The 18,517-nt window shown below is 36.4% G+C and overlaps 1 protein-coding gene across 4 annotated transcripts in view; it reads left to right on the forward strand.

Annotated features, from left to right (window-relative positions):
* The window catches only part of LRBA (LPS responsive beige-like anchor protein), a 366,577-nt gene that overhangs the window by 129,622 nt on the left and 218,438 nt on the right, over window positions 1–18,517 (forward strand). For all 4 annotated transcript variants that reach the window (XM_041479868.1, XM_041479849.1, XM_041479878.1 and 1 more), the window contains exon 36: window positions 1,533–1,641. In XM_041479868.1, coding sequence (XP_041335802.1) covers window positions 1,533–1,641 — 109 coding nt within the window. The remainder of the gene's footprint in view (window positions 1–1,532; window positions 1,642–18,517) is intronic.

Consider the following 18,517-nt stretch of genomic DNA (forward strand, 5'->3'; position numbering starts at 1 on the left):
AGAGACAAACACTTGCAATCTGCCCAGACTATAGCTTATACAGTTCCTTGTTGCTGGTTTGTCACTAATGCATGCAGATAAATTGGCAGAATTGTATATTTGTTGCTCAACAGGTGCATCTATTCTAACAGTAAGTAAAAATAGAAAAAAACAAGGACTATTAATGTGGTTTCAAACTAGTGGCTTTTGGACAAGCAGAGGGTGAGGTCACATCTCAGACAGTGAATTGTGCATATTTCTTGTTTCAAGACTTCATCTATGGGGAGAGACTAATCACCAACTTGGCTGGTTCCTGAGCTCTTGGCCTCATGTGGCTGCTGAGCTGCAGTTTTCTGGAATGAGTGGGGCAGTGAACAAAGAGCTTCAGGTGTTGTTCTGCCTCTGGATTTCTTCTCATGGGAGCAGGCATGTGACCTGCAAGTCTCCTGCAAGTGTGGAATTCTGAAAGCGTAGGAAAAAAGACAGCAAAGCATCACTCTTTCAAACATACAGTAATAGACAGGTGGATCCTTATTTCAGATAAATAAGTTATTGGGGTTAAAATTAACATTGGATGCATTAGAAGACATCCTAAATAATAAATCCTGTGGTTGTAAAGAAAGCCTTTCAATACAATCTGAACTTGTTGAAATGTACTTTAGCTTGTATGTGCAAGGAAAGCAAGTGATTTTACATTCTGCTACTCTTTTTTCCACAACTGGAAACCTTACCAAAAAAAAAAAAAAAAGATTTAATAACAGATATTTTTAAGATTTAATCAGTAGAGCATGTAATGGATTCATCTGGTGTATCTTTGAGTGATCCTGTGGAAATATGCACCTTCTAAAACAATGTGAGTCGTGTATAGCCAGTTTCAACTTTATGAATCCCAATGTAACTAATTAAAAAGGAAATGTTTTTAGTAACAATATGTGAACTCAGAGAATAATTGGGTTGTAATTCAATCTGTCAGCTTTGCTGCCATTCATAAACTCAGGGTTTATGAAGGCCTCAGAAATCTCAGTTTGAATTACAGCTTTATTCTGAACATAACCTGTAACAATGTATATCTTAGCATTTAATTTGTGAGACTGAGAATGTTTTATAATCCTGAAAATATTACTTAAATGTATACTTACCATAAAATTTCAATCTTGCATTTGGAGGAAAAACTGTATTGCATTACAAATTTTTTCAAATTTAGATTTTACATCAGTTATATTAGAGCTTTAACTGTGGATGTTTATATGCAAAAACAGCTTACTTTATATGGTGGTGGATGCGAAAGATTTTTTTATGTCACTATTTCAGGTAAAATAAATGACTGTCTAGAGTGTTTACATTTTGTTTGATATTTACTTTGGTTTACTATAGAAATACTATTTTACTAGTTGCCAGAGAATTACCCCCCAACCTTATTTGTACTGTTTTCTTAGGACAATAAAGTCAGTCATAAGAGCCCAACATATTTGCATATATATACACTGTATTTCCAGTTTTTTATTTTAGACTTCATTCTCTTAAGGCATTTCCTAAATCTTCTCTGTCCTCAGGTTGCTAAGTCAAACCATGAAGGAGCATCTGGTACGAGTGGCTAATGAAGCAGAATTTATCCTGAGCAGACAGAGGGCAGAGGATATTAACCGCCATGCTGAATTTGAGGTAAGAAAGGAAATCTTGTTTCAAAAAAACACAAAAGCATATCCATCCCACTGTGTATAAAGATTCCAGGCTGTGGTATGGGCTTTGCAGGCCTCAGGAAGTTCCACCCTGAATGGTGCTTTGCAGTTGTAGGGTGATTTGATACGTTTGCTGCTAACTGATGGAAAAACAGGCTGAGCAGAGCAGCTCAGAACTTGCTGAAATCTGCACACCGTAGATTGTAGGGGAAATAATTTTATCATGCCAATGATGCTCTTTTCCATTTAGCAAATATCACTGTATGTGTTAAAGCTGCTTAGCATCACAGTCAAGATACAGGTCTGAAAAAACTCATTTTGCTGAAGATAAGTGGTAACAGGCTGTGAAGTGCAAAATGAGAAATTATTTTCTTTTATTGTTTTGTATCATCTGCTATTTAACTAATCCCTCTCTAAACCCATTCTCTCTATGTTTTACATGCCTCAGTGTGGTTTAGTTATGTTTTCATATTTTCACCCCACTTAAGGGAATCTAAAGTGAAATGATGGTCTCTGTTTTTGTAATAAACATGTATCGCTTCAAACAAAAATACAAGCCTATTTTCTGAGTCACTTTGTTCATACCTCCAATTTAGGATCTTGGTTACATTATATATCAGCTTTCCCTGTGCTTTAATTATTGGGTTGATGAAAATGAAGCTAAATCTCTCTAAATTCACTAATATTCTACTTAAAGAGTACTTTGTCTTTCTTCTGACATGTGATATTACTTGTGGTTTTGTTTTTAAAATGAAGCATTAAGAGATTGAAGACCCATTTGTGTTTAACGTATTTCTAAACTGTGTTCCTCTTAAATCTTTACTTGAAAAAATACTCCCCAAAGATGAAAGCATATTTGTCTTAGACAGTGCTTATGTTCTAAAGGTCATCTGTGTTGGCCCCAGGATTCAAGCTGTGCGTTGTCTAATAACATATCTGCACTTCATCTAGAGCTAGTTACCCCCTCCTGCAAACAGAGATGTTGGAAGGTATCTACAGTACAGTTCTGCAAAGCTGAAATAGCAGGCATGTTTCATTTATTACATCAAGGGTTTGGCGACAGTCCTGTGGAGATGAAAAGTGCATCCTTTTGCTCTGTTGCCTGATAATCATTGGACTGGGACATGCTTGACGTCTTTTGCTCTGTATTTATGCAGAAGCTCCATGCATGACATGGTGTTATTGATTAGATGAGCAGCCCACTTTTTCCCTTCAGATGCAAACTCTTTGCAAAGAGGGGGGTGTGTATATAGGATATGTGAGAGAAATGAAGGGTTCTCTCGTATAAATACAGGCTCTCTGTGAATACAGTTGTTCAGTGACAGCTGCACTCTTAGCCCTAGTTCAGCCTCAAGATACCTTTTATGGTGTCTGGAAGAAATTTAAACAGAGCATCAACTTACATTTTTAATATAGCTCTGAGTTCTGCTGTGACAAGTTTCTAGGATGAGAGTTGGCTAATATTTTAGGCTGATGCTTGTTTGAATCTGTCCTGTCTCAGCGGTGGTGGCTCAAGAGGTTTAACTTATCAGGTGGCACTTGAATGGAAAATGGTGTACTCAAATATCAGCGGTCTGTTTATCCAGTTTAGTTTTGTTCCTGTGTTGGGCAAGACTTTGATCCAGCATGACTTCCACAGGTGTAGAAAGTAAGGATACACAACTATTGTATTCTACCAAATGTGTAAAGAACCTGATGTCTGTGGCAGATTTCAGTCAGTGTTGTGTTCCTTTGTGGAAAGAGGAACCATTAGTCGTATCCATCTGTCTGCATGTATACCATGTTAACAATCAGAAATTACGGTGTTCCACATTCCATCCTTGTCTTAAGATGTGATAGCTGAAGAAAGTGAGCAGAGGAGTGATACTCTAGGATTTAGCCCAGGAAAATTATGTATATGAAAATGTGGGTTTGATCACATTTAACAGTGTTTTGTGCTTCTGGTAATTACTAGTTGCAGGTTTTTTAAAAAATGGTTGGAATGGGCATGTTTGGTTCAGATCAGAAGAAAGTTTTGTCCTCTGAGTGCTATGGAGAAAGGAGATGAGACTGTTTGAGGAGGTATAAAGGCCCTAAGATGAGAAACAATGAAAGAGCTCTTACCTTTTTTTTTCTTTTATTTATTTATTTTTTTTTTTTTTTATTCAGACTTGCAAGTCTGGTGTTTCATATTGCATATGAAATAACACATGTTAACTCTGGGTCAGCAAAAATCCAATCCCCAATTTTCTTTTTAAAGATCTTAAGGATGTTTATTGCTACATTATTGTAATTCTCCATTTCTAAAAGTCATGATGAAGATGAGTCTTGCAATATCTGAGTCAGATTTTGAAGAGGTTTGGTCTATGTTGCAAGGACAGTTTAAAAGTCAAAGGCAAATTGTCTTTTACTTTTTAAAACTGAAGTCTTGTATTTGGAGCACATAGAGGCAGGAGAAAGCAGTGGGAAATTTAGGCAAGCTTCACAATGAAGCTCTCTAGTTATGTGTATATATTCAGTTAAAATTGACGTAAGGATGGTCATTATAAGAGGAAGGAAAAATCTAGGAAAATAGGTAATAAAGGAAAGGCATGCCGTGCTGAAAACTGCATCTTAGAAATGTGATCCAAGAAATTATTTGACAGGTGATAGTTTAAAAGTTGCGTGGGGTGCCATTCCTGTTTGATTCTTAATTCATTGCACGTACAGGAGAGATATTTTCCCTCCAGAAATGGCTGGAGAAATGTCCACGTATCAATTTTTTCCTGTTCAGGGGGAGAGAGAGATGCAACAGTACATGCAGCACATGTGAACTTTGCTGTGTAAGCTCTGGTTGGGCTTTGCACTGTCTCTGTGTGGTGGGGCCCTGCATTGGTAAGAACATGGAGAGGAACCCTTTCCATTTGGTGGGTTGACCAAAAAGCATGGGAAGAATCTTCAAAGCAAGGATAGTTTTGGTTTTTTCTTTTTTTTAGGCTTGTTGTTCCAGTTTTGCTGTAACTTTGGATATGCAGTAAACTTCAAGTGCCTCAGTAAGATAGATTTAAACTGAAAGGAATAGAAAAGAAATATTTTCTATTCTACTTGTGCCTTGTCATGGCAGTTTTCTCTCTTTCAGAAACTTAGGTGTCTTTTCACTGTTACCTGTATAAGGAGTAGTTCCATCTATGCATGTAGAGATATGGGAAAGTAACCAGGAAACTTGAGACATACTCATTTTACAGTGTGATTTAGCCTCAAAGAAGCCTGATGAAGGAATATTCTACTCATTTCTGTAATGAGGTAGCAATGAAACACACGTTTTTTTGCAGTGAATGTGGGAATGTGAGTATTTCTAACATATACCTTATAATCATAAATTTTCTCCATTGTCATTTGGATTTATATGTACATGTCTCTTAGGTAGTTTTCAAAATGTCACCCTCAGTGTTTGGCAGAGTTGAAAATCCTGAAGAGGAACCTCTTTATGGTAGTTTCATGCTGCCACCCAGATTGTTTTCTAGAAATGACCTTGAAAAAGGTGGTGATTCTCACTGTGTCTTAGATTATCTGTGCAGACTGCTATGGAGTCAGGCCTATGGGAATAATTTGATTTGGTGTGAGGGGGGAGGGAATTTTGTACTCTAATTGACTTTATTTTATAACTTATGACAGAAGTGCCCATTGCATTGGCTATGCCTCCTGTCTTATGTAAATCTCTTTATGTACTTCTGGGTGAATATACATATTTGTACAATTCTAAATAAGTAAACATGCAAGGTTTTTAAGCATGGACTATTCAGTGAAATAGTTCATCTTTCTAGTGAAACTTTAGTTTGCTCTTGGATGGATTTAGGCAAAATTCTGTGATACCAAGTAAAGTAAAGTATTTTTGATGACTGCTCCAGGAGCATGGTTTCTTTTTTTGCTGTTTGTTTGTTTTGTCTTGTTTTTGGTGTTTTGGGGATTTTTTGCATGGAAGATTCACATGAAAAGTTAGGAAAATGGTGGAAAATGTGTAATACTAAACTATTCATAATGTTGTACATTATGGTGTGTGTAGAGGAGCAGTGGAGAGTGCCACACATTAATTTTCAGAAAACTTTCTATAATGGCTGGTCAAGGATTCTTCATTCTGAGGAAAACAAACCCCTTGGTACTTTTTCAGTTAAATGTTACTGCTCCTCTAATTGGCAAAATGACCTGCCTCCTCAAAGTGTCATTTTTGAAAGATTGTGTGGTGTCATCCCCTTGAATTTTGGTCTTATTTTTTTCAAATTCTTGTCATCCATCGAAATAGAAAGTGCTGGCATTCTTGTTGTTGGCTGTTTCTGTTGATTAACTGAGAATTTCACAGGACTTTCCCTTTGTATTTGTTATAAATCATGCTAGGCAGCTAACTTCTCTGCATGATTTCTCTTCAATAATTAAATCTAGCATTTCCAGCTGCTGTAAAATTTGTTGCCCTTTTGTGTTCAGTTATGTTTTTTCATGCGGAAGACTTGGACTTCCTCACAGTTTTAATTCTTATTCAGTGTCAATTTACAGGCTGTGGTAATAAACAGAATGTTTTACTTCATGGCTCCTGCTGGGAAGCAAATCTTAAAACTGGTATTGCTTTGACAGAGGTGGGATGCAAGGCTAGGCAAGCGTTCCAATAGTGACTTGAATGGAGCTTTTTGCTTTTTGTTTCCTTGGCAGAAGGCAAAATCCAGTGCTTCCCTTGATGCATAATCTTCTGTATTCCAGATCTTTTCCCCTTTGGTGCACTAAGCATTAAATGTTGAAATATGTTATTTGTATCAGAGGAAGCGACTAAAAATTACTGCATGTCAATTCTGGCAGAATATCCCTAAGACAGAGGGAATGTTTGAGAGCCCTTGAAGGAATTACAGAAATGTATTTGAGGTGTTTGTAGTTTCTGTAGATGATTTTTGCTTCTGTATTTAATAAGAAGTTACTGTGGGAAAGAAGGTTTTAATCCTTGACTGGGTCCATATTCTCTGTGGTTTACCAAAGGTTTTAACAAAAGCTGCTTTGTTACAGAACCTGTGCATCAAAGTGTTTTTTAGCACACTTAATAGTAATGTCCTTATTTACTAAAACAAAAGATTTTGTACTGATTTCAGTGGGAATTCTCTCTTTTAAAGTGGGTCAGCAGTGATGGTTCTCCACAGAACACATGGAGATAAAGGATAGTGCAAGCTGCAGGAATGCACGTGCAAGTTGTTGTCATAAAGACTGAAAAAATGTAATGGGGCAACATGAAGGAAGTTAGATGTTCCCTCATGGAAAAATAAGGCTTTACACATATTGCTGTGAATGGGCTTGACTTTCTCAAATGTAAATTTTAAATAAATGCTGCCCTTTGCATTGGGACGTTTAGGTGTTACAGCACCATCTGTCTGTCAGTAGTAGGAAGAAAAAAAATAAACTTTTATTTCTAAAAGTATTTTTGAGGTATTATAAACACTTTACAAAATGTTGAGCATAGGAGAATATTTTTTTTCCATGGGAGGATTAACCAGTTTTGTTCTGCTGCAAAATGCTGGCAAGTCCCAAACTAGGAGACTAAATTTCTTTTCTTCCTGAGGCAGCAATTTGTGGGATTGTCATGTGAAATGAAGGAGACTAACTAAGTGTAATTTGAAAAAAAAATCCAGGAAGGTCATGCACTGTGTTTTGCAATGTTTGACATTTCAACTTTTTTTATCCTTTCTCACTTCTTTTACATATTTAACACATCTATTTATTTTTCTCTTCCTGTGAATGATAAACTTCCTTTTTAAAACTGTTTATCCTCTCTCCTAAATACTGTTACAGATTATTGTATTCACTAGAAATTACCAATAAGCTTAAATTATCTGCTCTCCATAAGTCTTTGAACTTATCTTTTCAGATGGAATACATCTGAACTCCATCATAAGATGTTCCTATCTACCCTCCCTCATCCTGCTTTTCTTTAAATATCTTTTTGGCATTCAGACTTGATGAGCTTGATCTTTCTTGTCTGTGTCTCGAGTGGCTTGTTGAAAGAAATCTAATGAAGCCTGACTTCCTTTACAAAGGCAATGATGGCTCTTGCCAGTGTGTTTATTCCTTTGTTTGCTTTTTGCTTTAAACACAGCTCCAAGTTTGCCTTTTAGAAATTTCAGACTTATTGCCATGTTGCTCACTGCAGTTCTCCAGAGTCCATTTGGCCTATTTCTTTCCTCTGGCACTGAGGCAGTTTGAACAATAGCAATGCATCTGATGGCTGTGCTCATCCCTGAGTTATTCTGGATCACCTGAGTGGACACTGCCTGGTTGCAGCAGTTGTTTTCATCCCAGTTTTCTTTCATAACGTCTCTGTTCTGGGGTGCTCATATGTTCCAGGAGTGCTTTTTACCCTTTGATCTTCTATTAGCTCTACAGAGACACCTTAATGGGCTTCCTCCTCCTGATTTGTTTGAAAAATAATTTAACACTGCTTTTATGGCTTTATTCAATTGTTCCTCCATCTCTTTTGACCTGCTTCATTCTGGTTTTGAAACTATCATGCCATAGTTAACATATTTTTCTGTTTTCCTTTCTTGGTGAGACTGACTGAAGAATGCTATTTTCTTTCTACAGCTTAGCCATTCCAGCTTTTTGTTTGTTTGTTCTTAAAAAAGCCTTCTTTTGGATGGAATATGTTTCCTTTGAACCCTTAATATTGTATCTTTTTATACAGGTTTTGTGTTGTCTATTAAAGCATTTTCCATGTTTTTCTGCATCTTTTTATATTTATAATATGAAAATTAAGCTAGCCTGGTAAGAAATTTCTTGCTTCAAATGAGATGTTCCCATCAGAAATGTTGTTGTTCTCACCTATTACTGAAAAATAAATCTGTATTGTTTATCTTATTTATTATTCATGTACAGATTTTTATGGTAGCTCATGCCAGGTAATGATTCTTAAATAATCCGGACTGAAGTAATACAGTGCAAATAGAATGCAATTTTCTAGCACTAACAAAGCAAATATCCTGTTTGTGTTTGATTGGATATTTTATACTAAAATTTCTGTCCAGAAATAACTTGTATTGCTTATGCACCATTTTAAGACCAGTGTTAGGAATTGTTCAGCTTTGAAGAAAAAGCACTGGTGACAGTACACATCTCTTCTGTGTGTTTTATTGCAACACAGTTTGATCCAAATGAGAAACATGTTACGTTAAAATAATTCTAATATTGGAGCCGACAAGGTCAAAGGTCTTCAGGGTCTATATACCTGAAGGTGTTATTTCTCAGTATTTCAAGTGGAAGGCTGGACTTAAATACTCTGCTCAGTTGTAAACTTGAGCTTATTTTTATTTTCATTTAGCATTATTTCTTTCCTGTTACGTGTTTATTATCTTTGGGCTTCACTGTCAAGCCTATTACCCTATGTCAAAGTGTGCATTCTTAAGGAAGAGCTTATTGAAAGGGAAAATGCAGTAACACTCTCCCAGAATACACTCCCACTCTTCTGCAATATGAAGTGATGCTTGAGTTGAAAAATGCCTTTTCCCTGATAGTGAGTCAGGTTGGATGAGGAGACATGGGTCACAAACAGTATTTCCTAGAGCACCTTCTGTTCATTACACTGTTGTAATTAATAGAATAAAGCTGTTGCTGATAATGGCTGATGACTGTACTCAATGCTTACAGTTGTAATGAAGGATTAATTGTAATAGCTGCCAAATTACGGCAAAAAGGAGCAAAGATAAATGTCAATGCACTGGTCATAATTTTATATCTAAAATTGTATTATTTTCTGTGTTTTATTATCTAAGGTGAAGCTCCTGTGCTGTGTTATTATTATGATGACTCGGTCTTCCAAGCTTCCCCTCCAGTTCTTCACATCTTCTTTGTGACTAAATGGTTATGAGTAGCTGAGTATCACCAAGGAGCTCTCTCAATTCATTATTCACTCATTCTGCAGACTGTTTTTACGTATATGTTGTAGAGCCTGAAACAAACTGACAGGAATTGTATAGTTAATATTAGTTTGACCAGGCTCTTATCTCATATTTTCTCTCTTCTCCTTCTGGAATTAGCTCTACTGATTCTTGTCATATACCCTTTCTTTGGCTGCTTTTTCTTTTATTTTGCTTTTATGATGTTGGTCTAGATAAGTCATGATACCTTCTCAAAATGTGACTTTTTAAATGAAAGTTGTTTGTTTATGTGAGTGGATGATTTGTGCTTACTGATGTTTTAAAAGTTTTGATGAAAAAAAAAAGAAATTAGAGTATTCTTCTGTTGTTATTTCCCGATCTCACATTTCCACAGAAGGTGAAAATATAAATATCAAAATAATTCTGAAAAAAGTGTTAATTACAGCATGATAATTTGGTTTCTGTTTTGCCTACAGGAACCCAAACCTGCTTGTTTTTTTTTTTTTTTTCCTTGGGTTTGGTTTTTTTTTTTTTGTTAAAACAGACTAGGGAATCAAAGTGTTTTTAACAGCATTAACTTTCAGATGAAGTGTTTTCAACCAGTCTTTATAATTCCAGAATTAGTGGAAACATTTATATCTTTAAGATTCTTCCATCATGGCACAGGGAAGCGAATTATTGAAAAGATAAAAATAAATTTGTTTGCTTTCTGTCAGAGTTCATATCTACAGCCAACCTTGATAGAAGACCAGAATGATTTAGACAAGTTTGCTTTGGAGATTCATAACATATGCTTGCTGGACAGAATTGAGTTATCTCTGCTCTGGAGAGTAAGTTATTGTAGCAGGAGCTGACAGAGATGAAGATAACTGAGGGAAATTCAATTACCTTTTAGTGTTTTCCTTCTAATAGGATTCTTAATGTGAAAAAGATCCTTAGATGATGCGCCTGTGTTGCTTTGTGAGATCTGCTTTGATACCTGCATCCAGAATAAAGTGAACTCTTCTTTTCTGGCCTTCATTTAAGGATGAAATATGCATCTGATTGCTAAATGGGTGTTAGCTTTTGATTCATCATATTGTCATTTCTAGTCTAGATGTATTTGACAGTCTTTTGGCAGTAGTCTTGAATATTCTAAATACAGTTTCATTTTCAAAAGTATTGTTTTTGTGAAAAAAGGTTGTTTATAACAGCAACTGAAGAAAGCGGTCACAAAATTTTAAAATAATTCCCTATACCCTAATGCTGGCTCTGCGTGGTTTTTCTCTCATTTGGCTTTTCCTGGCAAAAGCAACCAAGTTACAAACACTATTTATGACTGGCCTGAGATCAGGTTATTGGGTTAAAGCCCATCCACTTGACTGCATTTCATGTAAAAGCTTCTCAGTTCTGAAGTTATTGGGGTAGGTTGGTGCATACAGGTATTAGGATGTTGTTATTTGTGTTACTTGTGAAATATTTTTTGTAGCGTCTGGTGGTTGAAATGCAAATTTAGAAGTGACTTTATGAAGGCAGCTCACTCTGCAGCTGTACGTACAAGAACAAACCCTGTACAAGTTTGTGTACCTGCAGTATGCACTCATTTACTCACCCACTAAACTACTGTCTAGAGCTGAATGTAAAAAGAGTTTATTTTTTAAACTCTGAACCTTACTAAGGTTGCAAAGTGTGCTTTTTATCTGCATTATTTACCCAAGCCTGTGCACCCTGATATTTCTATATAAGGAAGGAAGAACAGGTGTCTTCATGTTAGATTGATTTGCAACCCCAAACCAGGTTTGGATGTGCCTAAAAGACATGGCATACCTGACCCTATAGAGTAATGAACTGACATTCTGGTCCATATTTTGAGTAGCTACTCGTCTTGATCTATGGCTTCTTGGTTAAGTCAGCTGTGGTTGCCCTCATCATTCTCTTATTTGGACTAAAATCGTAGTAGGAATTGTCTGTTTTTGTTGTTAATGCGGTCTCCTGATTGAGGCATGACAGAGTTGATACCTGCAGGTTTATTTTTTGATGTTCATGAAGGTGACTTATAAAAATCAGCTTTGGGACAACATACTGAGATGCTTAGAAAATGTTTGAAGGTGTTTGTCAGCAGTGCCTGAAAGCGCTTATAGTCAAGGTTTTTACTGTTACCTATATTTCTTCCATTGAGTATTTTTCTCATTTGTCTTTTAGTATATTATTGAGGAGAAAATTGTACAAAACGTTGCATTTAGTGTAATAATTTACTTTCTTGTTCCATTGAAAGCTTCAGCCTTTCACTGAAAATGCTCCATTATGGATGCAAAATATTGTGGTGTGCAGAAATAAACACCTTCTTGAGTGATGGTTGAAAAGAGAGGGTAATTGTTTAAATAAAGATTTTACAACTAAATTGATAAAATTATCTGTAGTTTGTAGTAGATGGGGATGTCTGGGATCCAGGGAGGTGAAAATGGTGGCGAACTGTCGAGCCACATCCATGTAGGGGTGATATTCCTAATCTTTTCCAAAGGTAGCCGTTTATTTCTGAGTAGATCTGTGCAGCTTTCCAGGAAAGGAACAAGACTGCACTAATCAGAATTCTTAACTGGAATTGAAAGGTCCTTTCACCTTGCCTCTTCTACATCATTGCTTCGCAGTCCAGGTTTTTATCTTAACTTCCTTGTATTTAGAGTGGGAATCACTATAACAGAGTTTAAAACTATTTTCCTTCCTGCTTCATGTTATTCTTTTATTGAAGTGGTTACAGAATGAGTCTCTCTACTGATTTTTCTCTGATCTAAATGGGAGAAAGCCGAACCAATTCCTTTGAGATGGTCTCAGATCATGAAAAGGAAGATGTGTCAGGCAGTTAAGTTGCTCTTCTGGTGATTATTTTGTCAGGGAAGCTTCCAAGTGACTTAAAAACCTCTAGATTTCACTGTTAATCTGGAGTCCGACTGGAAGTGGCAGAGTCAATCCTTAGAAGGATTTACCAATCAGAAGACCAAACTGTCCTCGCTATTTCCTTCACACAAGATGTTTCCTGTTACCTTTCTCACCACTTGTCCCTCCCAGCTGTTTCCTGCTCACATTTCTAAGTCCCTGTTAGTAATTCACTACTTAGAAAATGCTTCTTCAAACATTTCTGGCTATCTTAAAAGAAAAGATTTTGGTATCTCTTGGAAGTAGGGCTTGGAAGGTGGTGATAGTGACTATGATGAGCAGCGCAAGTGCTTTGGTCATCATTCCATGTTTTTTTTGTTTTGTATCCTAGTAGAAAGGTACTGGGTGTTTTTTTTGTTTGTTTGTTTGTTTTTTGTGAAAAATTTACAGGAACAAATTCTAGTCTAAATAGTAATGTCAAGATTATGGCCTAATGGATTTTGAGAAGTCTGTGCTTCTTCAAGCCTTTTCCCTGCCTGTTCTTGCAGAAACTTGAGCTTTAAGTCTGACAAAACTGTCCTGAATTGTCTGTTGTCCTTAGAGTAGTTAGAGATTCAGTCTTTTGTGGCTGATGCCAATCCTTGACAGATAAAGCAAGCAAAATTCTCAGTTACTGGGTGGGTTGCTACATTATAGAGAACGTGTGGAATTTGTGAAACAACTGTTGTCGTAACTTGGGACCAGAGGCCAGAGTTGGCCCTGTTCCCTCTCCACTAACACCAGCAGGGCTGGGTCATCCTCACCAGTGCTGGCTCCATGCTGGCCCTTGGTCCCAAGGGAACACTTACAAACGAAAAAAAAATCAGATATTCTGACTTCTAAAATATTGTTGATTTTTTTTTTTTCCTGTGCTGCCTGTTAGAAACCCCAAATATCTCATTTCTAAGCAGTTGTTGAGAGTCCTATAGCCAGCATCACTCATCTTGGCACTGGCCCAATGCTGTTTTGCAAGGCAATTTCATATGGTCAGCATGAGAGGAGGGAGGAATGTTTCCTGGGTTATTTTTGAATCACAGTTGTTTGAAGCTGTTCAGAAATTTGGAATATTAGAAGTAGTTTATTGGCTGGAGTGTAACTGAAGCTGTTAAAGTGTGTGAGAGATGTTGTTACATGGCTCTTTGGTATGTCCAATAACTGTTGCTTACATGTGTTTTATATAATGTTTTATGTAATTTCAGTAGTTGCTTTCAGTTTTGTGCCTGCTTGGTGGAAGCTGCTGATTTTGATTAGTCACTGTACTTTATTTCAAAACCTATAATTTTAATGAGTGAACTGTAATTCACACCAAAACTCAGATTTGTGTTTTAAAAATCCACAGAATTGGTGTTGCTTTTTTTTATTCTGCATGGCTTTTGTTCTCTAAACATAGCAAGCTCCAAGTATTGAATTTATTATTTTACACTGAATTAAATTAGGAAAGTCTACTTAAGCGGGATTTGTGCAGTTGGAATGTGTAATCTGTTTTGTGTTCTTACGCCAACATCCCTGAGTTCAGCTGTTGGTAGAAAATGCTGATAACTGTATTGAGGGTGAATATAAAATCACCCTCATACCATTTAAAAAAACAAACAAACCCAGAACAAACAGAGAGAAAAACCTTGTATGCTGAACTTAAACAGAGCCAAAATCAAAACGCAACAAGAACATCATAACCTTGAAATTGGTATATTTCACAAGTTCTGAAAAGTAGCATTGAAATGAGACATAAAGAGAAAATTTAGGAAGTGGCTCTTAGCTGTTCTTATGTAAAGGTAAACAAATTGTTTAGGGAGTATTATATCGTTTTTTTAAAGTAAAATTGACAACATAAAGGATGATGCCAGTGGAAACTTCTTGGTGGTAGATAGCTCTTCATTTCTCTGAAGGGAGCATCTGTGATAGTTGCGGTACTGTCTCTTGCATCAATGCAGTCTTTTCATTTACACCAAGAGAGTAAGAAAAGAATATACGTTTTAGAGCAATATTCTTAGTCTGTGTTCCATATGGCTCAGTATAAGGATCTGGAGTTGTATGGATGAGTGTTTTTCACTGAAGATTTCTGCAAAAAAACCCAGAGGCTGTTGTCTTCTCATGCTTTCCGTAATGGGAATATTTCAAATGCTATCTTTTTATGGATAGTAAAATCACCCAGTTATAAAAGAAAATAAATTATCCTTCCCCCTACAATTTTTAGAGCCAATGTCAACCTTTCGAGGGTGCTAGAACTTTTTCTGAATAAAAAAATGTTAGTTAAGAAAACTTCTTGTACATCTCATGCTGTTCTAAAATTAAAAATCATGTTACCTTAATGCATGAGAATCAGTTGTAAAGAAAAAGGTCTCATGCTTTAGGTGGAATGAGACACAAAACATAGAATACTGAAAAAAAGGAGAGGGTCAAAAATAAAGTTAAAACAATTTGCTTTCCATAGTTTGATGCTATAGGAACTCTGACAGGAGGCTTTAATATAAGGCAGAGGTTAAGCCAAAGCTGGGATTGTGACTCTTGGTATGTTTCCAAAGTAAGTGACAGGGAATGATTTTAAAGAATAACTGCTATAAAAGACCATATAGACCATATTTTAAATACTTTTTTTTTTCTTTTTTTTTTTTTTCTTTGCCATTTCATCATCACCTTAATCAAAATCTCTTGTTTTTTAAATACTTGGCCTTGGAAAGAGGAAGCCTCTCAAATCTCATTTTACAAAGAGGTAAAGAGCAATTTTGGAGTGTAAGTTAGAAACTTGTAAATTGGCAGCACTGAACATGTTATTCTTGAATAGACTTTAGAATAAAATTTTATGTAATCCTTCTTTTTTCACATATTCTCTCTAGTAATTTGAAATTTTTCTGACAAAAACCAAATCAAACAAACCAAAACCCAGCCTTAATACTTTTCCTTAGTAATTCATTAAAATGTTTCTGCAGATGAGGATGACTTAATGGTAGTAACTAAAGGGCTTTTTACCATGTGTGGGAAGGAAACACTTGGCCAACAAATCCGTGTTTGTCCTATTTAGCAGTGTTGCTCAAAGATACATGTCAGGCAGGGTGATTGTTCTCTACTGTGAGAGGCTGCAAAGGTCCTCAGCTGTCAGACATAAAGACCACTACATTAGCTCTTGGAGCTCGTGGTAGGAACTGGTGAAGGACAGATGAGTTACCTTTTGGGAATGAATTTGTGTTTGTAAGGACAATTACATGTTTTTATTTTTTTTTTTCAATTTTCCCACTAAGCCTCATAAGTGACATCTTTAGGAACCCAGTCAGGTCTGAGAACAATGTGGTATCCAAAGAACTGATGTTTATTAAAGATGTGCTTGTCACTGGCATGCAACTCGTCATGGCAAGATAGAAAATTATTATGCCTCAATGCTTGTTATCTCAAATGAATGTGATCTCTCTGTTCTTTGTTCATGAATTGATAGATTTTGATACATTCTCAAACTCCTGGATTAAAATCAGAGTTGTGTTCTGAATCCAAGACACTAAACAGGGAAACCTGAAAAGTGTTTGAGGGGAGCTGTGCATAAAATAGAACCAGAAACGCAGACCCCAGACTGGAGGGATATCTCAAGAGGCTAATCTTTCTGCCTTTTTGCAAAGCTGGAACTTTACATAAGATGGGAAACTGTTTATGAAGAGGTTTTTGGCTGGAAATGAGTTTTCTTTGCATGTGTTTTGCAAATTTGTAGGGAAATTTAGTAACTGTGATGTAATAGGAATATCAAGCAAGAAGTAACAGAATCAACAGAGGCATGGTAATTGTTTTTGCTTAGGATTCTACATACAATATGGATGTGACATATAATAATGAATCCTATATAAAAATACACATTCCTCCAAGGTAAGTTTTGAGACCGTTAACATAAGTCAGGTGTTAAATACTGCTATACCTAAGTATTTATAGCTGTCTCTTTGATAGCTGTAGAAATTAAAGAATTTTAAGTCATGCAAGTGCCTTTCACTTTTTTTTTATAGCCAGAGACTGAAGCCACATTTATAGTGACGTTATTTGGAACTTCATTACAAAATGCTCCATACCACTTATGACAGGAACTAGTGGTACAAGGTATATTGTAATAAGTTTCCAAATTATCCTTTGGTTTATCTGCTTGTCTGAATCATTCTGGGTACATTTCCCCACTCATTGAGAATGTCCATTTTTCCTATGTTTTAAGGTGTTATCATTTCCCCACTTACAGAAATGCAGCTTTTGCCACTAGTATGAAAAATTATTCAGAATTAATTGGATACAAAACTTATGAAAAATTGCTTTTTATGTGATACCTTTAAGGGCTTCTTATCTGGTAAGATGGGTTGTTCAGAAATCCTCACTGGTGTGTGTTACCTGCTCTTAGAGACTTCAAGTTTAGCTGTGCCATCTGAACTGCATGTGACTTTCAATCTGTTCAGGTGTCACTCCTGTGCCAAGCCTTGGTGTTGTGAGCTATAAAAGAAATGTACTGGCAGCAGGGTGTCTGGAAATCTGAATCCTGGGGAAGCACTCATTTGGCTGCTGGGGCCAAAACTGCTGCACTGCATTGTTCCCACCTTCAAGGCAGTGGAAATCCTTACTGTGCCTCAGTGGAGTGAGACAGTTGCAGAGATGGTGGTCACAATAAGGGAATGAATGAGTACATTCCAGAGCTTTGAATTTGATCCCCTTCAGTACTTATATGTTTTCAGCTGATTGAAAGTTATTTTAGCCCCTTTTAAAAACTTAAGTTGCATAGAAAGGACAATATGAAAAGATAGCAAAATGAAGTATCCAACACCTGTGAAATGATGCACCAGTATGACCTTAATTTGGCCCTCACTAAGAATGTGTAGTGAATCCTTAGATTATGTAAGTATATGTCATTGTTTGGACAGAGTGGATATTCCTTATGAAATAAAGGAGTGTGTCAGTTTGAGAAGTTGTTCGTGCATTTGGTTTTCTGGCTGCACTGGACTAGAAATTCTTCAGTGAATACAACACTAATATCTGTGGTGGTGTTGAAGCCACTGAATGTCACAAGGGTGATATAGTGTGCTTGGGGAATGGCTGAAGAAATAATCTCTGGCTCCTTTTCTTAATATCAAACCTGAGAGCTCAGAGCCACCTGTGCAGGAGTGCTGAGCTTTTCTGTTTCTAGAGCGTAGGGAATGGTACTTGGATTCTTTCTAGCTTGAAAAATGCCTTGTACTTAGAAGATGTGAACTCAAAAATTGTTAAATTTATTGTTGAAATGTGTTGCTTTTAGGCTCTTAGACTGTTTTAAGCTAGAGCAGCATGAAGGGACTGCTGACAAACTGGATTTGCAAAAGAGGAGGGTAGGAAACTTCCTGTTCTAGTGTGTCATTTGAGTGCAAAATGTTTGTGCATAACTACAGTAAAAATAGGTCCTTGGATTTGAAAAGAACATTTCTTCCTGCATATTGTTTATGCCAGTGGTTAGCAGTGATGCTTAGAGAGTTAGAATATTGGAATAGTGTAGGAAATCCCAGTTTCTAGCAAAAAGGTAGAGATCTTACTTGTTTGTGCAAAGTTTTGTCTTTGACTCTGATCCGAGGCTCAAAATTATATCAATTAGATAAGCATAAAAGAAGAAGTCTGAAAAAAGGTCTGTGGTGCTAGTGGACACTACAGAAGAAATCTGATTTTATTTGTCTCTACTCTTCACTATTTCTTTATTCTGATAGCTGCTTTTTTTTCCAGCTGAACTCAGATTAGTTTGTCTCATTTACCTACTGTACTAAAGTGGGTGTACTTGAAATACATAATCTACATAAAAGTGCTGTTGCCTAGTGTTTATTTGGGTTTACTAGAGCTTAATTCTGTGAGACTTGAAGGTAAAAAATAAAGTTGTTGACTCAGCACTGATTAAAGCCAGATGTCTCTTGAGATCCTTGCATTTCTCTCTAATCACAAACCCAAATTGATTGTGGTAGTTTTTTTGATTTTTTTTTCTGGTCATGACCATAGTTTTACCAGTCTGTGTTTGGTATGATCTAAGTCAAATGCATGTTTTTTTTCCTCCTCTTGTTATTTTAAATGCACATTTTTTCCCCCTCAGGAATGTCTGGCTATAAACCTACTTTTTTTTTTATTGCCCCCCCTGCCCCC

The sequence above is a fragment of the Pyrgilauda ruficollis genome, unplaced genomic scaffold, assembly GCF_017590135.1.
Source record: "Pyrgilauda ruficollis isolate IOZ18807 unplaced genomic scaffold, ASM1759013v1 scaffold114, whole genome shotgun sequence".
In the NCBI taxonomy this organism is placed as follows: domain Eukaryota; kingdom Metazoa; phylum Chordata; class Aves; order Passeriformes; family Passeridae; genus Pyrgilauda; species Pyrgilauda ruficollis.